Here is a 23,133-nt window from a genome sequence, read left to right as displayed (position 1 = left end):
GAAGCTCATAGCCTGAATATTGTTGAGCGGAAAAGGGAAAGAAAAAAATGTTTTCTCACTCTGATCATGCTCTGGTTCCCATGTATCCACATTCAGAATACAACAAATACAAAACTCAAGGTTATTGAATCCCATACATCAGAAAAAGCCTCCTACGTCCATCAGCACCAGAGCTCCTTTGTAATGGGTGGAATCTTAGACTACTGGAAATTCACCACAGTCGCTGATCACCACCTTCTTTCTCGGACGATCCCCTCTATCAGTCTCTTGCGACTCAATCAACTTCACGATGTCCATACCTTCCAAAACCTGCCCAAGCACAACATGCCTCTGATCCAGCCATGGTGTCTGTACCATACCACATTGACAAACATATCAAACAAGAGTTCAGCACCCCACACAAACCTTTTATTACTGAGCACTCTTTGCATTATCAAGAAATTGATTTGGTAAGGGGAGAACCAGCTTACCTTGACAGTGCAAATGAAAAATTGACTTCCGTTGGTGTTTGGCCCTGCATTTGCCATACTGATGACTCCCGGTCCCACATGAGACACTGCCAAAATTCTACAGTTCAGACTCCGGTATATTTCTGTCTAATACATGGGTGAATCTATTTCTTAGGAAGCACCATGTGAGGGGGGGGGGGGGAGGAGATAGTCATGACATTCTGGCATCAACTTGGATGATGATGGATCACAACTGGATACATGGATATCTTTGGACAAACCAACCTAAAGATTCCAATTCGAACCAATGAATTAGGGATCGGTCTCATATTAGCTGGGTTAACTATGGATTGGCAAGGACCGATAGAGCTGACACCACAGATAACCCCGATTATCCCTTCAAAACTCGGATTCATTGGCCGACTTAACTTGGTATCAGCCAGGAACAGGATTTCCAATCCCTAAATCCTTGATTAGGACTGCTGGACGTTCTCTGATGCTTGTAATTATCCAAACAAATTGAAGTTTGACCTAGAAAATTCTTTATTATCTGTGACTACTGGGACCTAATCCACTGAATAGATGTAACACATACTGCCATTGTGGTAGTATAATAGATTGTGTGACTGTGTGTGTGTGTGTGTGCGTGTGTGTGTGTTGTGGGGAGGGGGGGGGGGGGTGCTCCAGATCAACTTACACTTGAAGTTCTCATCTTTAAATGTTCGACCATAAATACTTTTGCCTCCAGTTCCCTGCAAGCAAAGACAATTTCTGAGCATTAGTAGAGTGAGATACAAGCTGGTAGCTCAATCCAAAGGCAAACTAAACTTAATATGAAGCTGCAAGACATGTAAGACATAAATAGCATTCAACCATGGAAGTTCAACAATTAGACGGGAACAACAGATAATTGAAGCAAGTTTTGTGCTTACATTTCTTAAAATATTTGAAGCGAACGGGGAATAAATAAAACCTACACTGTAAAAATGGATGTGCTAGAAGAAAAAAAAAAAACACACAAATCCAGAGCTGACAGCGTTTCAATTCTCAGACACTAGATGCATGGACACCACCAAAAATTAATTCTATAAATTCATAACCAAATCTTTGCAAAAAAATTGTTCATACAAGGCTACAATTTTAAAAAATGTAAGCTCAAAAATGTTCTTAAGGCTATAATGTAACAAAATTAATTCATAACCAATTTTTTGTAAACATTTTTGTACACACTATTGTCCCAAATAATGGTTCATACTTCATACAAGGCTGGAAGCATTTTAAATGACAGATTTACCAAGAAAAATATTTGCATTTTATAAGACATTAAAAAATGAGATTGATACTCATCTCCAATGAATTGTCTTAAAAGATTAGCACCTATAGTAATACTCAACAGCATCAAGACTGTCCTTGGAATTGGACACTTAATCTTAGATCAGTTTTACTCCGTTCCAACTAGGGCTGTCAAAAGTAGGATCAAGGTTTAAAGTATAGCTATCGAGTGCTAAATATCAAGGTAATCCAATGGTCTAATTCCAAGATATTGAGGAATCTTACTTGAGATAGGTTAGCTCAAGAACTAGAATTCGATGGTTTAGTTTAGAAGATTCAGATTAGCAATCAATGAGAATAGAATAATGGATAAACCGCAATAGAGACTCGTCAGAAACAAGAGAAATATTAATCTGAAACCAGATTTCAGAAATTTTTTCAACTTAAAAAGATTTTAAGAAATCAGACTTGAAATATGACTCTATGAAACCCATGGAAAGATTAGTTTTTGAAAACAGAATCAGATGTAGAAGTAGAACTCAGGAGAAGGACATGACTAACAGAATATTATCAAGCAAAACAGAATTAAAAAAGCAGAGAAAAGCATGCGATGAATCCCACCAACGCTTCACTGCATCTCCTTCTCCTGACCTGATTCAATTGAAAGAAGAAAAGAAGAAGAGAAAGAGACAAGTGATTCAGGAATCCCACCAAGGCTTCACTGCATCTCACAGCAAACTGTTGCTCTGAATCCCACAGAACTAGGGGCAAAAGCCAATTCCATTCAACTGTAATTGTGGGGAGGGCCTAGCCCTCTACATGTATTTAAAGATTACGAATGCTTGGGTGGAATTACTGAAGAAAAGAAGAAGTTTGAAGATGAATTGAACAGTTCTACCAAGAAGCTTTTGGAAGCTGAAAATTTGCTAGAGGCCTTGCAGAACAAACTAAAATCAACAAGAGAACCTCAAGAGCATAGAGCAAGATTTTAGGGCTTCTGGAATTAGAGAGAGTGACATACAGGAGAAGCTTAAATCTGCAGAAGAACAATTACTAGAACAAGGAAGAGTAAGACAGCAGGCTACCGCAAGAAACTTACAGCTGAAGTTCTTTGTGATCACTGGAATCAATGGTTCCTATTTATGTTCCATAATAATGCTGCTTTTAATATCTATTCTTGTTGTTCTAAGCTAAAGCCTTAGCGTGTGCCAATACTATGGGTGGTTTTCCTATTGTAACTAGTATTAGTTTCCTAGTATGATTCAGATTCCTAGCGTGGCTAGCATTAGATAACTAATAGCTGCTAAGAAGTCTAAGAAGTTTATTTTATTTCTGATTTGTATCCTCCGTTAATACAAATAAGATTGCTGGCTGGGGGTAGATTCTATTTTGGTTCTATTGGCCAACCTTCTCTTCTTCTCCCTCAATCTCTTTCTCTCTTTTCTCCTCTCTCTTCTATTACAGTTACAGATTACAGATCCTGGTTTGTTACACAACCTATGTTTTCTAAAATGAATAGATGCAGAAGTAGAAGCAACAACAACAACTCAGCCTTATCCCAACTAAATGGGGTCGGCTACATGGATCCTTTTAAAACAAAGTAAGGAAAACTGAGGTCCTCACAAAGGGAAAGGAAGGTAAAAGGAATGAAGAAATGAGATAAGAAAAGTGGGAAATGGAAAATGAAAAATGAAAGTAAGAGGAAAGAGGATAGCCCAGAAAATCAGGAAAATCTTAGCTACATGGTGTCGACAACGTAGATCCTTGCCCTCCAATAGGCTCTATCTGAGGTCATACTTGCCCTCCGATAGGCTCTTTTAGCTCCTTCAATCAGAATCAGATCACTCCTCCTTACTGGGGCGTCCCCATGCCTCCGTTGCACATGACCAAACCACCTTAGACATCATTCTCGTAGCTTGTCGCTAATTGGGGCAACTCCCACATCAGCTCTAATACGTTCGTTCCTCACTTTATCCTTCCTAGTTTTGCTGCACATCCATCTTAACATCCTCATATCTACAACACATAGCTTCTTTATATGGCATTTCTTAACTACCCATTGCCCAACACTCCGCCCCAAATATCATAGCAGGTCGGACAACAAACTTATAGAACATTCCTTTAAGCTTTAAAGGAATGTGTCGGTCACACAGTACTCCGGTCGCATCTCTCCACTTCATCCATCCCACTTTAATTCTTTGTGAGACATCATCATCTATGTCACCTTCTTTGTGTATGATAGACCCCAGATATCCGAAATAGTCACTTGGCGGTATCTCTCTCCTCAATTTTTACCATGTCATCATCCGTCATTAGTGTGACTAAAGTTACACATTCTATACTCTGTCTTTGATCTACTAATCTTAAAACCTCTTGTTTCCAAGGTCGATCTCCACATCTCTAACTTAGCGTTAATCTCTGCTTTTGTCTCATCCACCAAAACGATATCATCGGCAAAGAGTATACACCACGGTACCTCAGCTTGGATGTTCTTGGTTAATTCATCCATGATAAGCGCAAACAAATAAGGGCTTAGGGCTGATCCTTGATGTAACCCAACCGTAATTGGGAATTCCTTGCCATGACCTCCCGCATATCTCACACTAGTCACCACACTCTCATACATATCTTTAATTACCTCTGTATATTTACTTGACACCCCTCTCTTCGCAAGAACATGCCGGATTAAATCTCTAGGTAATGTAGTCCTAGATGGCAAGGGGACCAGCAAGGAGCCAAGGCTCTAGGATCTACTGTGAACAGGCAGTCTGATTGGAGCAGAATTAGGGTTTAGATCCAAACTAGGGTTAAGGTTAGGGTTAGGTTAGGGTTTGATGATATGGTTATGCTAGGCAGGTGTAGGGGAGTCTATTAGTATAGGTCTAGTGATGTTTGGATGGTTGGAAATAAGAATTCAAAGGACAGCAGGTTAGGGTTTCGGGTTTTAAAAAAGGTGAAAGTGGGGAATTCTAGGGTTTATAGTGGGAATTTAAGGAGGGGGCTTTGGATCGAGTTTTCCAAGGGTGGAGATGAACACTCGGCCAAAGTATGGAAGGCTTTTGATGACTGGAATTGTCTAGGTAGAATTTTAGGGTTTTGGGGTTTTAATGGAGAGGAGGGAATTTAGGGTTTTAATGGTGGAAAGGGGAAAAGGCTTGGATCGAGTGGAGGGAAGGTTGAGAGGGTATTTTGGTTCAAATATGGTTGAATTCTGATGGTGGAATTGGGATGTGAGTGAATTAGGGTTCCGGTATTGGAGAAAATAAAAAAGGGGAATATTAGGGTTAGATTGTAGAGGGTTTAGAAGTACAGGATTGGGGGTGGGGTGACCTTGGACTTACTTGAAGATGCAGGGGAACGTAGGCAGCAGCAGCAACTTGAAGAAAAATCGAACATTGCAGCAGAATACTTGAGAGAAAGCTTGTTCGAACCACCCGAGCTTCACACTGCAAGGTGTCGATTGGACCAGACACTAATCCCACCTTGCCTTGATCAAACACAAAGCAAAACTCACAAGGAGAGAAGGAGCAGCTTGCTAACAGCAGAATTAATTACATAAAAGTGGAGACAATGAAGCTCCACGATTTCATTAACTTAAATAGGGCTTAATAGCCTAAAAACATACTCAGCCTTGGAGTCTAAGTACCCCTGGTCGAGCTATATAGTCCACACTCCTCTCTAAATCGTGGGAGTGTGGTGTGGACCCAAAAAAAAGAAAATTTAAATAATAAATAAAAGGAGACTAAAGTCACTTAAACTGGACTACAGGTTCAACTTAAAAATTTAAAAAAAAAAAAAAAAAACACTTAACAAAAAAGCGATATCCCTTATGTTAAAGTGTTGACAAAGCCAGAAGTATGATGCTAACTGTTTTTCTTAAAGTGTCGACTACAAAGAAGCATTGGCAAAGCCAGAAGTATGATGTTAAGTGTAAGAAAGTACATATACAGCCAACTGTGGAAATATAGGAGATAATGTCAGTGTCAAATTTAGGTGTAAATGTAAGTGTGAATACAGGTGTAAACTGGTAGTGGAAGTGAAAGTGGGAATTTAACTGTAGGTGTAAGTCCAAGTTCAAGAGATATCTCTTACTACTCAGGGTAATCCGAATCCAGCACCCGGTGGTCCAGCCTAGCACCAAAAATACACAGCCAATACTCAGGGTAATCCGAAGCCAGCACCCAGGGGTCCAGCCTAGCACCAAAAATGTCGGCAGAGGGTCCAGCATAGCACAGGTAATCTGCAAACCACCTAAGGGTACCAGTGCAGCTCTTGCAGGGTCTCTGAGTTAACAGCGGTCGTCGGTATCAGGTTTACACACTACGTCGGTGTCGACCAGTAAGGTGAGATCGGTTAGAGGAGCAGGGAGCTGGATCAGACAGGTAGTCAGAAGACGAGAAAGGAGTCAATGGCGCTGGGAGGAGGGATCAGGAGGAGGTCTTTAGGATACGTTGTCGATCTCAGAGTGAAAAATCAGATTGGGATAATCGGTGCCAGATTTCAGTTCCAAGGGAAAGGGTTGGAGCTGGTTTTGGGTTCTAAAACAGAAGTTCAAATTAGGGGGGATCATGGAGGGGAAAGAGAGAGTTGATGGGTGGGGGAGAACTAGGGGAACGAAGAGAGAATCTGGGGTGAGTTGGGGGAGGATATATCAGAAAGAGAAACAGCAGAGAAAATTGGTGGATCGATGGGTAGAGGAAATCGATATCAGGGAGAGAATCCAGTGGTGAGGTCAGAGAGGGAGTCATTGGGAGTGAGGTTAGAGAGAGAGTCCGCCGGTGGTTTTGGAGACTAATAGGTTCATACAGAGAGGGCCAGCAGTGGGTTTGGCGACTAATAGATTCGTACAGAGAGGGTCCAGCGGTGGGTTTGGATTCTGGCTAAACATTCACTAATTCAACAGTTAAGCCACCTTGGTTGAATGATCCAGTTAAAAAGAATGACTAAGAAAATAAATCTGCCTTTCACAATCATTAAAAAAAACAACACAGAGAGAGAGAGAGAGAGAGAGAGATGCCTTTCACAAACATGCTAATATTCAACTCTAAAGGTGTCAATCCCAATTTAGAGAGGCAGGGATCAGCTCAATGGCTCAAGTTCCAAGTACAACGAAAAAACTACAAACTAGGTAAACTGAAAATAGAAACAAGTTCTCAGTCTAACAGCTACAACTGAGTTGCAATCAGACTTCTAGAACCCTATACCAGATGTAAGAACTAATTTCTAACTGCAAAACAAAACTAGAAACAAAATTCCATGCTACTGCTGCTGCTGATATCCTTCCAGAAGCCCACTGGAAAGGGCTGGGATCAGTGGTCAATTTAGGGATTGCTCCCCCTTTTCTTCCTGCCGGTTGCATCAGGTGAATTATTTCTGCTTCCAGATTTCAGTTTATCAACAATTGAAGCCAACTAATTCAGAATAATCTTGACCTTTTGGTTCCTATTTACTTCCTAGTCAGGAATTATGTATAACCCACACTCTTCCTTAGAGCTGGGTTTGAAATAACTGAGTTCGTATTTCTGTAAACCTTTGCCGTGGGATATGCAGGTTTAGTTGTCACTGCCATTTTGGAGATTTGGCAATCTGTTTTTTGTTTTTCATGAGTGCAGAATAGAGTAGAGTGAGCATAGGATCTTAGTTGCAATTCAAGTTCCCCCCCCCCCCCAAAAGTCCCAACTAACAATACTCACTTGGAAGGTGACTACACTGACCTCATAAATTAGTCAGTGTTGCAACTAGTGCTTTTATAGTTGGACCTGACAGATGGTTGAACCATCAGAACTGTCAATTGTCCGAGTCCATAGTTCATCCTCATTACAGGACCTTGAAATAATAGAAAACATTGTAAAGTTCCAAATTGTCCGAACTGCCATAGATTTTCATTCATTAAATCTTTATTATTTTAACACATACTATCGATCAAAACAACTGGTATCGTTGTCATTAAATGGTAGTACTTGAAAATAAATATTTTGAGAAGAGAATGTACATTTCCTTTCTCGAAATCTCCTCCTTGAATCATGAAATCCTTGATTACACGATGGAATGTGGAACCTTTGTACCCAAAGCCCTTCTCTCCTGAGCAAGATTAAATACAATGGAAATGAGAACAGATTGCATTAGAAAAATTCATTCAATCCGCTTCAAAAAAGCACAGAAAAAAAAAAAAAAAAAAAAAAAAGAAAAGAAAAGAAAAGAAAAAGTAAAAGTTAAGCTTATAAAGCAGCCGCAAATCAAACTTCAGAAACACTACCTGTGCACAGAGCACGGAAGTTCTCAGCCGTTTGGGGAACATCATCACCAAACAATCCTATTACAATCCTCCCAGCAAGTTTACCCACAGGATTCCCAATGCTTATATCAAAATATACTCTGTGAGTGACTTTTGATTGCAACCCGACGTCCTGAAATACCATTACACCCAAAAATCATATCAGTCGACAGAACTCTCAAATACGCTATTTACGAAGATTGACAAAACCTAAATCCATATGTCGAGAAACAAATTCATAATTAAAGGAGCGAAACAACTATGGTATTGCATACCCCATAAAATTATTATTAAAAGTAACAGTAAAACCAGGAAAAGGGACAGATGTTTCGGAATCTTAGCGAGAAATATCAAAGGTTCGAGAAATAAATAAACCTGAGCTGCGGCACGAACGGAGCTAACGAAACCAGTTCTCCTCTGAGAAGAAGGGAATAACGACGAAGAAGAAGATGTTAGAGGGACGATATGGAATGAACCGGAGAAGAAGACCGATGGCGAGATGATATCAGACGGCGCCGAACATTTTCGCAAAGAAACATTACAATAGGGGTTAATAGCCTTCAACTGCGAGATGCTTCGTGGGGCTGAAGCCGCTGAACTGGAAATGGTCGAACCCACGCTCGCCTGCCACATGAAAAAAGAACTCTATAAATCGGCCAATGCGACGGAAACACCAGCAAACACATAACAGAAAGCAGAAAGAATGGAAATGAGTTTTTGAAAGATTAGGTTCTTACCATTGCAGTGAAGGAGATGGCCGCCATTGACGCAAATCTGAGTATGTGTGTAACTAAAGGCACCACACTCTGCTGATGATTGAATATTAATAATGGTTTTTGTTTCTGGAATCGGTTAATTTCTCTCTCTCTCTCTCTCTCTCTCTCTCTCTCTCTCTCTCTCTCTGTGATGCGGTTAAAGATTTGGAGAGACTGAAAAAGCCTCCAAGAAAGAAAGGGAATGACTGGAAAGACGGACTGGGAAAGAGAGGTGGCTGGAGGAGTGAAGGGGGGAAGAAGTTTGTTGAGAATTGAGATTGAATTGTAGTATTATTGCCTGTCTTGGTCAGTGTACTCGCTAGCGAGTTGCGAGAATTCTGCTTTGTTATTATCAAACATATTAACAAAGGGAAAAAAATAAAATTCCTTCTTTATTTCTGTCAAAATGACGAATGCCTCCTATTATCCATTAAAAAAAAAATCCCCAACAAACTCGAAGCTTCCGCCTGGACTTGAATTGTCCATGGTTTTAGTGCACGGTATTGGATCGGTATCAGTCTGTAAAACCGATATGATACCGGCATGAATCGCTGTATCAGACAAATTTACTTAATTTCCCCACATAGATATGAGTATTATTTTCTCAAATAAAACTTTCCATATGTATGAGTTTCACAAACTTCTACCAAAAAAAACAAAAGTTTCACAAACGTTATCAAACTATAGCCCATCAAACCTTTGGGCCTAATTTTGGGCCGGGGCCGAGCAGGTCTGGATTTCCTAACGACTGGTATTTTTTTGGGTTAAAGATTGATTCTGATATTGTTGATTGAGCCACAAGTTGAAACTCATTAATTTCTTGCAGAACATTCAAGAGTATATTCACATTAAAGGATTTAAAAAACCAGTTAGTAGTTACAACATCTATTGTAACCACTTTGGTTACAAACAGATTTACCCTAAAGTATAAGTTACTAAAATTTCTTAATATATTTAGTAATGATATTTTTTATGTAATTTTTATTTTGTTTCTTTAAATTGAAATGGTTTGGATACAAAATAGGAATGATTTGGAGTTATAATGGCATAAACATGTGGAGTAACAATTACAAAATTCTGTTTTAAGTTTAAAATTTTCTCCCTTTAATTTCCCCTGCGACCAAACAAAGCCTTAAAATGTAATGAGAAAGGGGAGAATAGTTGGGAAAAAACTATGGATCACCGAGAGTATATAAAAGGGGAGAAAGAACGCCATCCGATTACGCCACCTTGCCACAGGGACACTCAAAATGACCATCGCACGCCTAGTCATTTCTAGGGTTCCAGGGGATGTGGCGGTCAATTCACGCGCACCCTTGTGTCAAGGAGTAGGGGCAACATGTGCTGCGCAACCGGATGACGTTCTCTTTCCCATATAAAAATTTGGCGAGATTGATGACCAAGTAGACGGTAGACCACAATGAGAAGGGGGGTTTTTGGAAACTTAATATACAAGGGTGGTTAATTATTCCCCTTACATGGTCTATTGCTTTGAGTCCAAAAAGTATCAATTATTTTTTTGGGTAGAAAAAAAGCATCCATTTTGCATTGCTGACAAACAAACATTTTCCTAAAAATTTTATCAAAATATACTAACAAATTTGAAAAACAAAAAACTGTTCAATAATAGAATATAAAAATGAATAAAATTTGCCTTTACATCATTACATGGCCATGTTTTGCAAGGGCTTCTTAAAATGTTCACCATTGTGTAAATAGATGATAGTGGCAATTCCGACCATTGAATAAAGAGGGCTTGGATTGCATTAGTCGCATGTCAACTTTCATAGCATAGTTTTTTGTTTTTCCAACACTAATGTAATATAAAAATGGGAAGAAAAAAATTTTGCCTTTACATGGCCCGGTTCTGGAAGGGTTTACTTAAAGGTCAACTGATGTTTGGATAGATGACGTGAGAATTTTGATTTTCGATCATTGAATAGAGAGAACATGATTTGTATTAGTCACATGTCAAATTTAAGAGCTACTTCAAAATTTTCTCTCATGTACTGACATGCATCCTCATATATGTTTATGCATTCCAATGATACTTCGAACACTATTATGTGCTTTAATATAGTCTTGAAGCTATTTATCGTGCTACTTGGTAAGCTTCAACTGGGCTAAAACATATGAGAAAGCGACCATCTAGGACCCCCATGATAAGCAATGTGGTAATTTTTTGGAATCGTGTGGGTAAAAGTTTCTTTGTTAAACCCTTATCTAATAATATAAAGAATATAAAGAAAGGGATAAACATATTTCAAATTAATACATGTAATAATATAAAGGGAAAAGGCTCTTTGAGCCAAAGGTGTACATTATACCTCTTCACATTTATTATTATATTAATTACTTTAAGGAAAGAGAAACAATGATTTTAAAGGTTAATGTTAGGGTGTAGTGGGAAAATTATCACCTCCAGTTTGCTGACCGGCCCAGTTCCCCAGTTCCTCTAATAGGGGGATGGTGGACCCCACCCGGGCAGGGTGTTTGGGCATGGGTAGAGAGGTCATTTCAGCCCCCTTTTGTTAGAGGAACTGGGGAACTAGGCCGGTCAACAAACTGGAGGTGATCAAGATCCAGGTGTAGTGTACCTACTTGCTCACAGAACCCTCTCCCTAAAATAAATGAGTATTATTTTTTTGAAATAAAACATGCCATATCTATGAGTATCACAAAATTATAATTTCAGGCTTCTTAAGCTCGGTCTTATATAGTTATATATAACTCACGGGAGACTTAGGTTGTGTTTGGTATGTATTCATGGAATGCATTCTAGGTCAATTGCGCATTCTTAGACCATAAAAAATAATTATTTTTATCATCTGAGAATGCAAAATCAACCTAGAATGCATTCTAAGAATGCATACCAAACACTGCCTTAATTATCTTATCGGCCTTGCCTTAGTCTGTGAAAAGGTCAGATTAGCCCAAACCAGATTTTTCTCTTCGACCCTAATAAAAATAAGAGCAAGACTTGGTCGCATGGTCTCTACACAAGCATCTGGGCCAATGGGTGAGCACGCCTGGGTATCTACCAGAGGGCAGAGGCGTCATCTCACGGTGCCCTGTGAGACGGCATAGGAAACACCACCAAGTATACATCTTTTTCCCTAAAAATAAACATTATCAAACCGTAGCCCATCAAACATTTGTGCGTAATATTGGGTCGGGCCGACCAGGCCTGGACTTTCTAACCACTGGTATGGCCTTGGTTGGGTTTTGCTCCATTTAGATTTGTTGTGATTTTGTCAATTAATTCAAAACTTCGGACTCCTTGCTTCTAGAACAGTCAAGAGTACTCTAAATTACACGTCGGAAGAGGTTCCCATATGTAATGACCTCTCCTCCTTACGTGTAATGATTTCGCTGTTATTATGTACGATACCATTTTATCACATCTAATTGAAGTGCTCCCATATGTCGCTTCCTTAGAGAACTCTCTCCCATCACTTATATTAGTAATAGGAAGAAGAAAAAAACATGCAATGTCAATTTGTAGATTCCTATAAAACTTCCTCCAATATTCCCCTCATAGACCCCCACAATCTATCTCTCCACATTAAACGTCTCTTATTGGATAATTCATCATCCATGATGTTTATTGGTGAGAAATTGCACTACACCATAGTGGGAACCTCTCCCCATGTTCCTTAGATATTGACTGTCATGTAATCATGGTTCAAGCAAGCGGAATTAGATTTAGAATTGGTATGAATCAGAACCAATTCCAATTCCAATCTCAGACCCTATTCTAATTCCATTTCTCCCACCCAGGCATGTAGTGATTTACTACTAAACATAGTTTGAGATGATGCAAGAGATCAATATAGTTGCCCACTTGCTCTAAGTTTTGGTTTTTAGTACCTTGCAATCAGACTTCCAAAACCCCCATAACATAACAGATACAAAGCATTTATTCTTCCCATTTACTTGTATTCGATTGGAATAATTTAGTTTAAAAAATGTAGATTTTTTTAATCAAACAGTTGCAAAACCTAGAAGGTTTGGAGAACCTTTTAGAACTATCTTTACTCTCTCCCCCATGCCCCAACCCTATTGGGAATGAAAAGCAAAGTTGAGGTCAGTTCTAAACCCACATGGCCACAATCCGGTGCGCCATTTGTCAAGTTGACCCACAACTCTTACGTGTATTCTAAATAGGAATAGTGTTTTGGGGGGGGGATATATGTGTATGGTGGTGGTAAGGTGGGACCAGGATTTGTTCGGTTTGGCCATCAACCAGGCACCAACTAGTAATGTAATGTTGCTGCTGCAATTGTACCTATCTATTAGTATTACTACCCTTACTCGTTAATCTACCATTATAGTCTTATTCTTTGGTGGGCCCCGCCAAATTGGGTTAAAGCTAACGGTCCTGCCACGTGATTAAATTTAAGTATCCACTGCCTATAAAGAGATATAAGATATTTCCATTGGATTGGGGCATTTGGATTTTGGGAGAGAGATATTTACGCACCACCATCACGTGATTGAACAGATGGACCGTGTTGGCGTGGATCAAACCTTTATGCACTGTCTTGGATGAGGTCCAAAAGTACAAACACGTTGCAGTGTTATTCGCTCTTCCTTTCCACTTTCCAGATAGGATTTCTGGATAAGGTACGGAATTTTTTCCCTTAAGGTTTCCTCATCCAAACGGTTGTGAGGTATTTTTTACGGATGTTCGACATGTGTCAGCGACAAATCTAACTGCTGATTTTTCAAAAATTAAGTTATTTATATACTTATGATTCTGTCTCTCCCTCTCTCTCCTCTCTCCACTCTTTCCTCAAAACCACTCTAGTCTTCTTTCGACATAAGTGTATTTGTTAGCCATCTCAACGATCGCTGGTTCGATTAATTTGCAGGGGCCACACCATGTTGCCGAGAAATCAATCACCAGCTTCACCACCAAAAAAACAAAAACAATTTAATCTTGGTTCTTGAGAAGAGGAAGATCCAAAATTCCAAACCCTAATAGAGAGAGAGAGAGAGAGAGAGAGAAAAGGTAATGGTTGGTTAAAGGGGTTTACCAGTTTGGAGGAAGCACTGTAAGCATCAAAGTGAGCCTTCCATCGTGCTGTGGAATGGAATGAAATAATGCGAGACGGTTGCAACGAGCCATCGGTGAAAGTGCTCTGCCCCATGGAAACATTCGATCCCATCTCTCTTCGAATTTCGATTTGCAGAAGAAGAAGAAACTGAAAAAAATCAAAATTACGATTGGATTGATGGGTAGAGATTATAAGCTTAGCCCAATTGCCCTTCCAAGATTAGGAATTGATAGAGTGAGGAGGAGAACATGGAAACTTTTCCCCCCCTTCGTTCTTCTTGCCTTTGATGAAGAATGGCGTGTTCCACTCCAACCCTTCACGAATCACGACTAACGACCCACCTAACAAAACCCCATCAACAACAGCAGCTCTTCCCCTCCACCCCAAATCGAGCTCAGTCGGTACACTTACGCCCAATTAGTAGATCGAACCAAGGAATCCACCAAGCAACCTCCCATGACATAAATTTTCCCATTGAGAACATCAGCAGCGGCGAATTCCCTACCGCACGCATTTTGGGCCCGATTTCCCATCGACTGAATCGAGAATCGAAGATTCAAACAGTGGAGGATGGAATATCGTTTATGGAACCACCAAAGACGGATGGATGGAGAAAGAAGGATAACAGCCATCGGCTTCACCGGAGTTTCTCTCGGCGCCGCTCTTCGCTTCTTTTTGGAAATGGTATAAAGAGAGGAGAGAAACGAGAGCGGGAAAGAGGAGACGTGAGTTACTCTTTAGTTGGGAAACTGCTTACGTGGAGAGAGGAGAGAGAAGACTAGAGTGGTTTTGAGGAAAGACTGGAGGGAGGAGAGAGAAGACTAGAGTGGTTTTGAGGAGAGACTGGAGAGAGGAGAGAGAGGAGAGAGAGGAGAGAGAGGGAGAGTGGTTTTGAGGAAAGAATGGAGAGAGGAGAGAGAGAGAGTCATACGTATATAAATAACTTAATTTTTGAAAAGCCAGCCGTTGGATTGGTCGTTGACACATGTCTAACATCTATAAAAAGAACCTCACAACCGTATGGGTGAGGGAACCTTAGAGGAAAAAAATCCGATAAGGTACTGTGTTGTTTCTCCCTCTCCCTCCCTCTTCCCCGGGAAATTATCTTCTGCGAGTCTTTGCCCGGTACAGTTCCCTAGTGTCTCTAATAAGAGGGGGGTGGACCGGACCTTTATCCGCTTTTGTACATTGCAGCGCTGCTGTGCCATCGTGTGGCGCAGCAGCGGCCATGTATGCACAGTGGGGTCTATTGTGCACACATGCCCGCTGCTCCGTCGCACGATGGCACAGCAGCACTGCAATGCACAGCAGCGGATAAAAATTCGGGGTGGACCTCACCCGGGCAGTATGTTCGAGCAGGGGGTAAGGTGATCGTTTCTGTCCCCTATGAGAAGAATTGTAGGAACTGTACCGGGCAAGGAACCACAGAGGATAAAGATCACTCTTCCCCTCTACAAATCTAAAAATATGTTACCCATTAGTTGTGAGGGATCACTGCTTGATCGTCTAGTCCCACCATCGACATGGATCAATGAGAGTACCCATGGTAGTATCAATAGATGAGATTTTTTATTTTAAAAAGGGTAATGTGGTAATTTTGCATTCTCTTGTGTTTGGACATATGGCAATGTTCTTTTTCCCTCATGTTTGGGTGGTGTAATACTATTATCATGGTGAAATCTATAACTTCACGTAGACGCAAGGCTTGTTTTATTTTATAACAATGTTTCACACATTCTCCAACTCTCTCTAATTCAGGCTCCGTTTGTTTATAGGGGAAGGTGGGGTGGGATTAGGAGTTAAACAGGGCCGGGTTGGGCCTGGTTTTTTAAACCCTAACTCAATCCTGAGTCCTCTTAGCTCAGCCCAGCCCAACCCGGCCCTGATTGACCTTGATTGGGCCGGACTAGGCTGGGTTGGCCCTAATTGACCTTGATTTTTTTGCCATTTACTTCATCCTAGTATTAAAAAAATGAGACCCATGTGATTGGGTATTGGTTTGTTTCATACTCAGTTGATTATTAGATTTTTATTTGGATTAAAAAACTTAGCCGCCTAATCTTAAAATTGTAAATATTTTCGTTCAATGGATAATTAGTTTTTTTTGGGTATATCAATAAATAATTAGATACTAAACAAAAATTACAAAATGTAAATAATAAATTGTGAAGGATAACCTAATGCAAAGCCGGGCGAGCCCAACCCTCAACCTTGACCCAACCCGACCTTGATCAAGGACCTAAAAATTTCAACCCTAATCCACCCTTAGGTTGAAAAATCACCCGTGCTCATTCCGTTGCTTGGTTGGTCTACGATCAGCTCGACCACCAGGAGAGAGTGGTCGCAGATCAGCTCAACCTTTGCTTGGTTGCATGGGAGCAGGCTACAGCTCATGAGCAAGTCAAGTAGGGGGGCGGCAACTAAAGAGGTAGCGAGATTGACCGTCGGAAAGTGAAGTCGTTTCGTTTAGTATGAGATCGTTTCACACCTCGCGGTGCTTACACCCATTTTTGCATAGCAGGGTTATGAAAATACACGAGAAACGACTAGGCGTATTGTATGTGCCAATTGCCATTTAGCTAATAAGCCCATGTGAGAAATTCAATCTGAACATTATTGACTCCATCACCAAAACCAGCAGTAACACCCCCTAGGTGGGATTGTTGGGAAGATGGGACTCACATATTGGTGGGGTTTTATTGGGTCAAAATGTCGAGGTAAAGTTACTTTTCACATTGGCAGACAAAATAATTAATGATGATCCCTAAGTTTTTATAGATTCACTGTTTCAAATTAATCAAACAAGATTGGGATGGGATTTTGAAATGCTACATCAGCATTTTTCCATCCCAATTCTCTCACCCCACTTAAGTCCTCTCTAAACAAACAAACAATTAAAAAAAGAAATCAGAATTTAGAAAGTTCTGGCTGATTCTGATATAGATCGGCAATAATGGATCAGAAATTGGCCTGATCTCTACCCTAACTAACCCTACAAAGGCAGTATGGATCAACCATTCCAAATTGATAAAAATAAAAATAAAATCGACCGATCCAATTATCTAGAACGGTCTCGGCCACTTACAACTCGGATTGCCCATACTCAAATAGAAATCAGCTAGATTATATCCTAATCCTAGAAATGCAGTATGGATCGGACACTCAAGAGTCTGGACAGATCGGATTGACTGATCCCGCGGATCCAATCCCAAGAATTGTTTCTCTTCCATACCTAACAAACTCACCTTCAAGTCCTCCACATGAGCTTGAAATGTGCACAAATTTGAACTTAAAATCAAAGAACCCCATATGTGCTAGCATTTCCTTGGAATGGAAAATGTTGAAAAATATAAGTTTTTCCAACTAACTTCGGCAATAATTGTGCAAGTAACCTTACCTACCTACTATGAATGCAGTATGTTTTGTCCGATTTCAAAGCCACCAAACGGGTAGGAGGAATTACCCTAATCTATAATTATGAAATATAATACATCTAATTAATGTGGGTTCTAACTTCCAAATTTGTCATTGCCATCTCTCGCCTGGTCCTTTTATCAAAAAAAAAAAATTCTTTCTCCCGGTGATGCCATTAATACATGTATAATATGCATACTACAATTGTATCCGTCAAACAAACAATATGAAAATATACACATTTCATAATCTACAACAACGAAATTTCTCTCTTCTTCATGAGATGGCATGGCTCGATAAAGAACCTGGGGTTGGATCTATGCTTGTGTCTGAAGAATATTGATACTCCAATTTTTAGTGATAATTTAAAATTTTCTTTTGATAAAGTGATAATCTAAGTCACTAATGATCAAAACTGATTTTCGACTATGAGAAAAGACTCTCTGAGCTTGGATTATTATCTTCTTTAATTCCTAAAGTGTGGCAATGCGGTAGTGCTAGGTGGAGATGTCGACACCTGATAGCTGCTGCATCCAACGATCCATATCAATAAAATCGGGCTATTAGATGCGGTAGCTGCTAGGTGTCAACATCTCCATCTAGCATTGTCGCACTGCCACACTTTAAGGAATTGAAGAGAATAATTTTTCCCTCTGAGCCTAAGGCATAGAATGTGCTATTTCACATGAGTTATTAAATAATTATTTTTAAAGTAAGAAAAAGAAATAAAAACTTTTAGAACATTTTTGTCTTAAATTATTCCCCAATGACATTTTTGTCACATGATCGAAAACACTTTTTTAGACCATGTGATTAAAAAACTTTTAGAACATTTGTAAGGAAACCTGCTAAGATTCTAGCACAAAAATAGAAAATAAAAATTTGCACTAAATGAACAGGTGAAATCATTTTCGTCAGAAAAAGAACAAGCTTATTTATTTTGCCCACATGAACAGAATAATAATTTTCATAAAAAAAAAAACAGAATAATAATGTATCAAGTGGGGAAGGATGTGGATGGTGGGACATGACCTCCTACCATTTGAAAAAGGTATCGCACCCATGCCGGTAATAGGAATTACCTTTTTTGGCAAACCTAAACCTTGTCCCTTGAAGGTTGGAACGACCTACAATATTCCCTTTTATTTTTAGGGTTTTTTTCAAATACCCCTCTCAAATTGCCCAAATGTACAAATGCATCTCAATTTTCCAAACTTTGTAATAATCTAGTGCAGTCCATTAGTCTGTGATGTTAGACATTAATTTTAAAAAATCTAATGACCAAAATGCCTTTATGATAAAAACCAACCAAAATTAAAGAGTAAAGTGATCAAATTGTCCTCATTTTCCCCAAATTGTTTAGGGTTAGAAACTGAAAAAGGCAATTGATTTGTTGCAGTGAAGAAACTTTCAGTCCTAAATACAAGGAGAAGAAAGATAAGGTTTGGAAGATTTTGCCTTTTACATTGTCGAATTCATAGCATGTTGTGTGGTCTTCTGCTGAAATTGGTGTTATACCTTCTTTTCTCTCTCTCACCAGAAATTGAAGAAGAAATGTTTTGGAAAACAAAAGCACCAGGATCTCACTGCACCTCCTGCTCCTTCTACTCCTTCTCCACCTCCTCTTGAGAAAGTCAAATTTATCGAAGCAGAGAATGAACAGAACAAATACACTTATTCTGTTGCACATGCCTTTGTAGTGGCCGTTGAGGCTACTGTTGCTGCTGCTCAGGCTGCAGTAGAGGTTGTTCGTCTCACCAATGTAGTTCATCTATCTGAATATTAGTCAAAGTCGTGGATATTCTTTTCATTTTTAATAGCCACAATGCATTTTGATTAGGGTAGAACTGAAATCGTTTAGGGTTTCAGTTTCAAACCCTAAATAATTTGGGGAAGATGAGGGCAATTTGGTCACTTTACTCTTTAATTTTGGTGGGTTTCTATCATAGAGGTATTTTGGTCATTAGATTTCCTAAAACTAACGTCTAACATCCCAGACTAACGGACTGGACTAGATGATTACCAAATTTGAAAAATTGGGGTGCATTTGTACATTTGGGCAATTGGAGGGGCATTTATAAAAACCCTTCTATTTTTATAAATAGTAATTTTAAATTACTTTACAAGATGCCACGTCACACATCCTAATTTGGACTTTTCCTAATCGTAGATGCCTACCCAATGGTTGAGACTTGAGAGCTCCATAGCACCTCCAAGGATTTGGGATCCAAGTTCAAACAATTAACAGAACAATTGAGAGAGAATGAGAATAAAAAGTTTTTGGTCAGACAGGGCATGGCGTAACTGCTACTGAGGCCAATCGTATGTCGACACGTCACCCGAAAACGCCGTTGGTTAATTTCCGGGCAGACTGACCGGCGTTGGCTCTTCCATTGGAATTTAAAGACAGTTGTTTGTTGCTTAAGTCCGTTTTCTTGAGGTTAAGGTTCTCTTCTCGCTGTACTGATTTAGTCTCCTCGTCGGCTCTTCTTCTTTGCCGTTTCCTCTCTCTCTCTCTCTCACACACACTCTTTCTCTTGCTCTCGCCTTATCTCGACTCAGGCTCTTGGCTTCGTCTTTGACAGTTATATTTTTCCAATTATTTACTTTCCGGTGTTAGACTCCTCGATTACTGGGTTGGTTTGGAGGTTTGATAACCCAGAGATGGATGATGAGTATGCAAAGCTTATAAGAAGGATGAACCCACCAAGGTATTTGGATTTAAAAAAAAATTCCCCTTTTCTCTTTCTTTTCATATTTGAAAACCATCCTTTTTATTTTTTTGCATGAATTTTTCTCCACTCTTTGATTACTCAGTAGTTTGAGGAGTTCAAGATTCAGATATTTGTGCAAAGGGTTTCTGTCCGCTCTGGTTTGAGTTTTTCTCGCTTTTTCTCTACCTTTAATTCATGGGTTTTTGATAAACAGGTGCAATGTGTTGCTTTTAATGAACCTTCAGGCTGACTCCTGGGAGTCAGAATTTCCTTCTATTAGGTTTTAATTGAAATCCTTTTTCCTTGTAGGGTGTCACTAAAACTGTTTATTTTTTGCTTACTTTCTTTCTCTTGTTTTACTTGATACCCTGAACCAAGACCCTGATAAAGCAACTATAAAAAAGAGCTGCTTTTCTGTTTTAGAAATCCCTTCTAGCACTTCGGACTTTTATTTTGAGAGTTTTGTGATTTAATCAAATTTGCCTTTGGTTGATGCAGAGTTGTGATTGACAATGATGCTTGTGAGAATGCTACAGTTATTCAGGTAAAACTTGGAATTCAATTCAATGGTAGTTTGTTTCTTAATTTTGAAGAACATAGTTATCCAATCATGAAGGGTTTCTGTGCTTTGTCATTACTCATAGTTATTTTAGTTTTTATGTTTTGTTTCAAGCCATCAATCTTCGGAATTACTGAATATTGTCTTGTTTAGGTTGACAGTGTTAACAAACATGGCATTCTCTTGGAAGTTATTCAAGTACTCATAGATCTAAACCTTGTCGTAACAAAAGCGTACATCTCTTCCGATGGGGGTTGGTTTATGGATGGTATGACTACTTCTATAACTGCAGATTTCAAATTCAACAGAACTCACTGAATTTTGTTACTCATATACTGATTAATCAAAACTTAATGTTTCAGTTTTTAACGTGACTGACCAAGATGGGAATAAAGTCAGAGATGGAGAAGTCATCAATTACATTCAAAAGGTTAGCCCTTTCTTACTACTGTTTTCTCCCCCTTTAGGTATTTCTTTCTTCGGTCTTCATCTTGTCTTCTTTAGATATCTATTTGTTTTGCTCTTGGGATAGTATAAAGATTTCAAAGGACAAGGGAGAGTTGTGCCTGGTGTTTGCCTTTCCTTTGTGCTTTTTTATCAGCTAAAATTTTCAGCCTCTCAAACTCAAAATTGTTGATAATTTTAAACAATCCAAATGATTTCAAAAGAGTTTTTGATAAATTAAACTTTCCTGCATCAGTTGTAGTTTTCCATGTTTTTCCTCTAAATCTTTTCAGCCACTCACCCTGGAACCTATCATCCCCAACCCCCAAAGTATAATTGTTGCCAATATTTTTAATAAATCTCAAATCAAATTTTCGTGCTGTCACAAAATATTGTTTCAACGACACCAAACTGAATCTTTCTATATATTTATTTATTGTCAATCTGTTGGTCTAAATCCATTATAATTTGCTTATATTTGTCCATCTCCCCCCCCCCTCCTCTTTATTATTGTTTTGGCACAGTAGGCTTCCTCAAATTCAATGTTATCCGACTGTCTTTAACATTTCATATTATTGTTGTTCACTCTTGCAGACTATTGAAACTGATGCTTGCTTCTTTCCCCCTTTAAGAGAATCTGTAGGGGTGATGCCCTCTAAAGACCATACCTCAATTGAACTAACTGGCACTGACAGGCCTGGTTTACTGTCCGAAGTATGTGCTGTGCTTGCTGACCTTCGTTGTAATGTGGTGAATGCTGAGATTTGGACGCACAATGCTAGAGCAGCAGTTGTAGTTCATGTCACAGATGAGGACACAGGGCATGCAATTGAAGACCTAAAACGCCTCTCCACAATCAAGGAACTCCTATGCAATGTGCTTAAAGGCAACAATGATCCAAAAGAAGCAAAAATGACACTTTCAGCCCCTGGTGTAATGCACACAGAGAGAAGGTTACACCAGATGATGTTTGCTGACAGGGATTATGAAAAGTTTGAAAGCCCAGGGCTTGAGAGAGCTGATGATATAAGATCAAGACCCCATGTCACCATATTGGATTGCATAGAGAAGGATTATACTGTGGTTACGATGAGGTCTAAAGATCGGCCAAAGCTCTTATTTGACACCATATGTACACTGACAGACATGCAGTATGTTGTCTTTCATGGAACAGTCAATACTGGAAGGAAGGAAGCTTACCAGGTAAGCTCTTGCTCAAAGTAAACTGATCTATACTGAGAGAACATGACCTGTGAAAATAATTAACTGGCAAATTTTGATTCACTCATGTCTCCCAGTCATGGCTTAGGAGATTTGGGTATCAGTCAATGTAGCTTAGTTCTAACAATATTTTTTTCTTTCCCTTCATTTAGGAATATTATATCCGGCATGTTGATGGGTTCCCTATAAGCTCAGAAGCTGAACGACAACGTGTGAAACAGTGCCTTGAAGCTGCCATTGAGAGGAGGGCCTCAGAGGTAAAGTATACCACTCCCAGAGAAAAATTCCAATCAAGAGGTACAATGCTAATAATCTTCTAAGATTTGTTTATTGGTCTTGCAGGGAATGGAGCTAGAACTATGCACTAAGGACCGAGTTGGACTTCTCTCAGACATTACCAGGATATTCCGGGAAAATAGCTTGTCCATTCAAAGAGCAAAAATTTCAACAAAGGGTGGGGAAGCAAGAGATATTTTCTATGTTACAGATGTCTCTGGTAACCCCGTTGATCCGAAGGCTATCGACTCAATTTGCCGACAGATTGGACAAAGCATTCTGTGGGTGAGACGGAACTCAAGTTTCACTCCGAAACCTGCTGAGGAGCCAACCGGTTTCCTCTTTGGGAACTTTTTTAAAGCTCGAGCATTCCAAAATTTCGGACTGATTAGATCCTACTCATAGATATCTCCTCAGATATTTACTGAAGAAACTTTGCAGGAGCATCTAATGTTGCACCCATTGGTATACAATTCTAAGAAAGGGTTTAGAGAAAATGTTACACATGAATCACACTGTGTATATATGACTTCTCCCACTTGTGCAGAAGTTGAGAAAATGTTACACATGAATCACACAGTATATATATGACTTCTCCCACTTGTGCAGAAGTGTCAAAGTATGCCTTATACGAAATAGAAGAAACTCAGAAGCTCTACTGTACTGTAAATAACTGTCAGGTCAAGTGTCTATGC

The 23,133-nt window shown here is 39.5% G+C and overlaps 2 protein-coding genes across 4 annotated transcripts; one reads left to right on the top strand and one right to left on the bottom strand.

Annotated features, from left to right (window-relative positions):
* LOC122655590 (photosynthetic NDH subunit of lumenal location 5, chloroplastic-like) lies at positions 1-15,536 on the bottom strand. 2 transcript variants are annotated; one of them, XM_043849818.1, is made up of 9 exons: positions 15,533-15,536; positions 13,289-13,293; positions 8,733-8,785; positions 8,371-8,619; positions 7,978-8,128; positions 7,714-7,802; positions 1,147-1,201; positions 471-556; positions 1-348 (listed from the first exon to the last, which is right to left on the bottom strand). In XM_043849818.1, the coding sequence occupies exons 3-9, from the start codon at positions 8,757-8,759 to the stop codon at positions 196-198; spliced, it is 810 nt and encodes a 269-aa protein (XP_043705753.1). In that variant the 5' UTR covers positions 8,760-8,785; positions 13,289-13,293; positions 15,533-15,536; the 3' UTR covers positions 1-195. The 2 variants fall into 2 exon arrangements, with proteins under 2 accessions (XP_043705753.1, XP_043705752.1); XM_043849817.1 differs by lacking the exons at positions 13,289-13,293; positions 15,533-15,536 and having other exon boundaries at positions 8,733-8,811.
* Positions 15,537-19,826: 4,290 nt separating this feature from the next.
* LOC122655588 (ACT domain-containing protein ACR6-like) lies at positions 19,827-22,983 on the top strand. 2 transcript variants are annotated; one of them, XM_043849816.1, is made up of 7 exons: positions 19,827-19,935; positions 20,437-20,482; positions 20,659-20,765; positions 20,860-20,927; positions 21,536-22,144; positions 22,315-22,419; positions 22,505-22,983. In XM_043849816.1, the coding sequence occupies exons 2-7, from the start codon at positions 20,451-20,453 to the stop codon at positions 22,841-22,843; spliced, it is 1,260 nt and encodes a 419-aa protein (XP_043705751.1). In that variant the 5' UTR covers positions 19,827-19,935; positions 20,437-20,450; the 3' UTR covers positions 22,844-22,983. The 2 variants fall into 2 exon arrangements, with proteins under 2 accessions (XP_043705751.1, XP_043705750.1); XM_043849815.1 differs by having other exon boundaries at positions 19,828-19,935; positions 20,651-20,765.
* The last annotated feature ends 150 nt before the right edge of the window (positions 22,984-23,133 follow it).

The sequence above is a fragment of the Telopea speciosissima genome, chromosome 3 (genome assembly GCF_018873765.1).
Source record: "Telopea speciosissima isolate NSW1024214 ecotype Mountain lineage chromosome 3, Tspe_v1, whole genome shotgun sequence".
Lineage (NCBI taxonomy): Eukaryota > Viridiplantae > Streptophyta > Magnoliopsida > Proteales > Proteaceae > Telopea > Telopea speciosissima.
Note: the sequence above shows the minus strand (reverse complement) of the source record. Positions and strands in the feature narration are given on the sequence as shown.

Excerpts from the sequence above, each read along its gene's own strand:
- LOC122655590 (XM_043849818.1), bottom strand. The coding sequence starts at position 8,759 with ATGGCGGCCATCTCCTTCACTGCAATG. Across the intron at positions 8,129-8,370 it reads CCGTTCGTGCCGCAGCTCAG|GACGTCGGGTTGCAATCAAA; the intron begins GTTTATTTATTT and ends ATGGTATTTCAG. Across the intron at positions 1,202-7,713 it reads GAGATTTCGAGAAAGGAAAT|GGAACTGGAGGCAAAAGTAT; the intron begins GTACATTCTCTT and ends CTTTGCTTGCAG.
- LOC122655588 (XM_043849815.1), top strand. The coding sequence starts at position 19,889 with ATGGATGATGAGTATGCAAAGCTTATAAGAAGGATGAACCCACCAAG. Across the intron at positions 20,766-20,859 it reads TGGGGGTTGGTTTATGGATG|TTTTTAACGTGACTGACCAA; the intron begins GTATGACTACTT and ends TTAATGTTTCAG. Across the intron at positions 22,420-22,504 it reads TTGAGAGGAGGGCCTCAGAG|GGAATGGAGCTAGAACTATG; the intron begins GTAAAGTATACC and ends TTGGTCTTGCAG.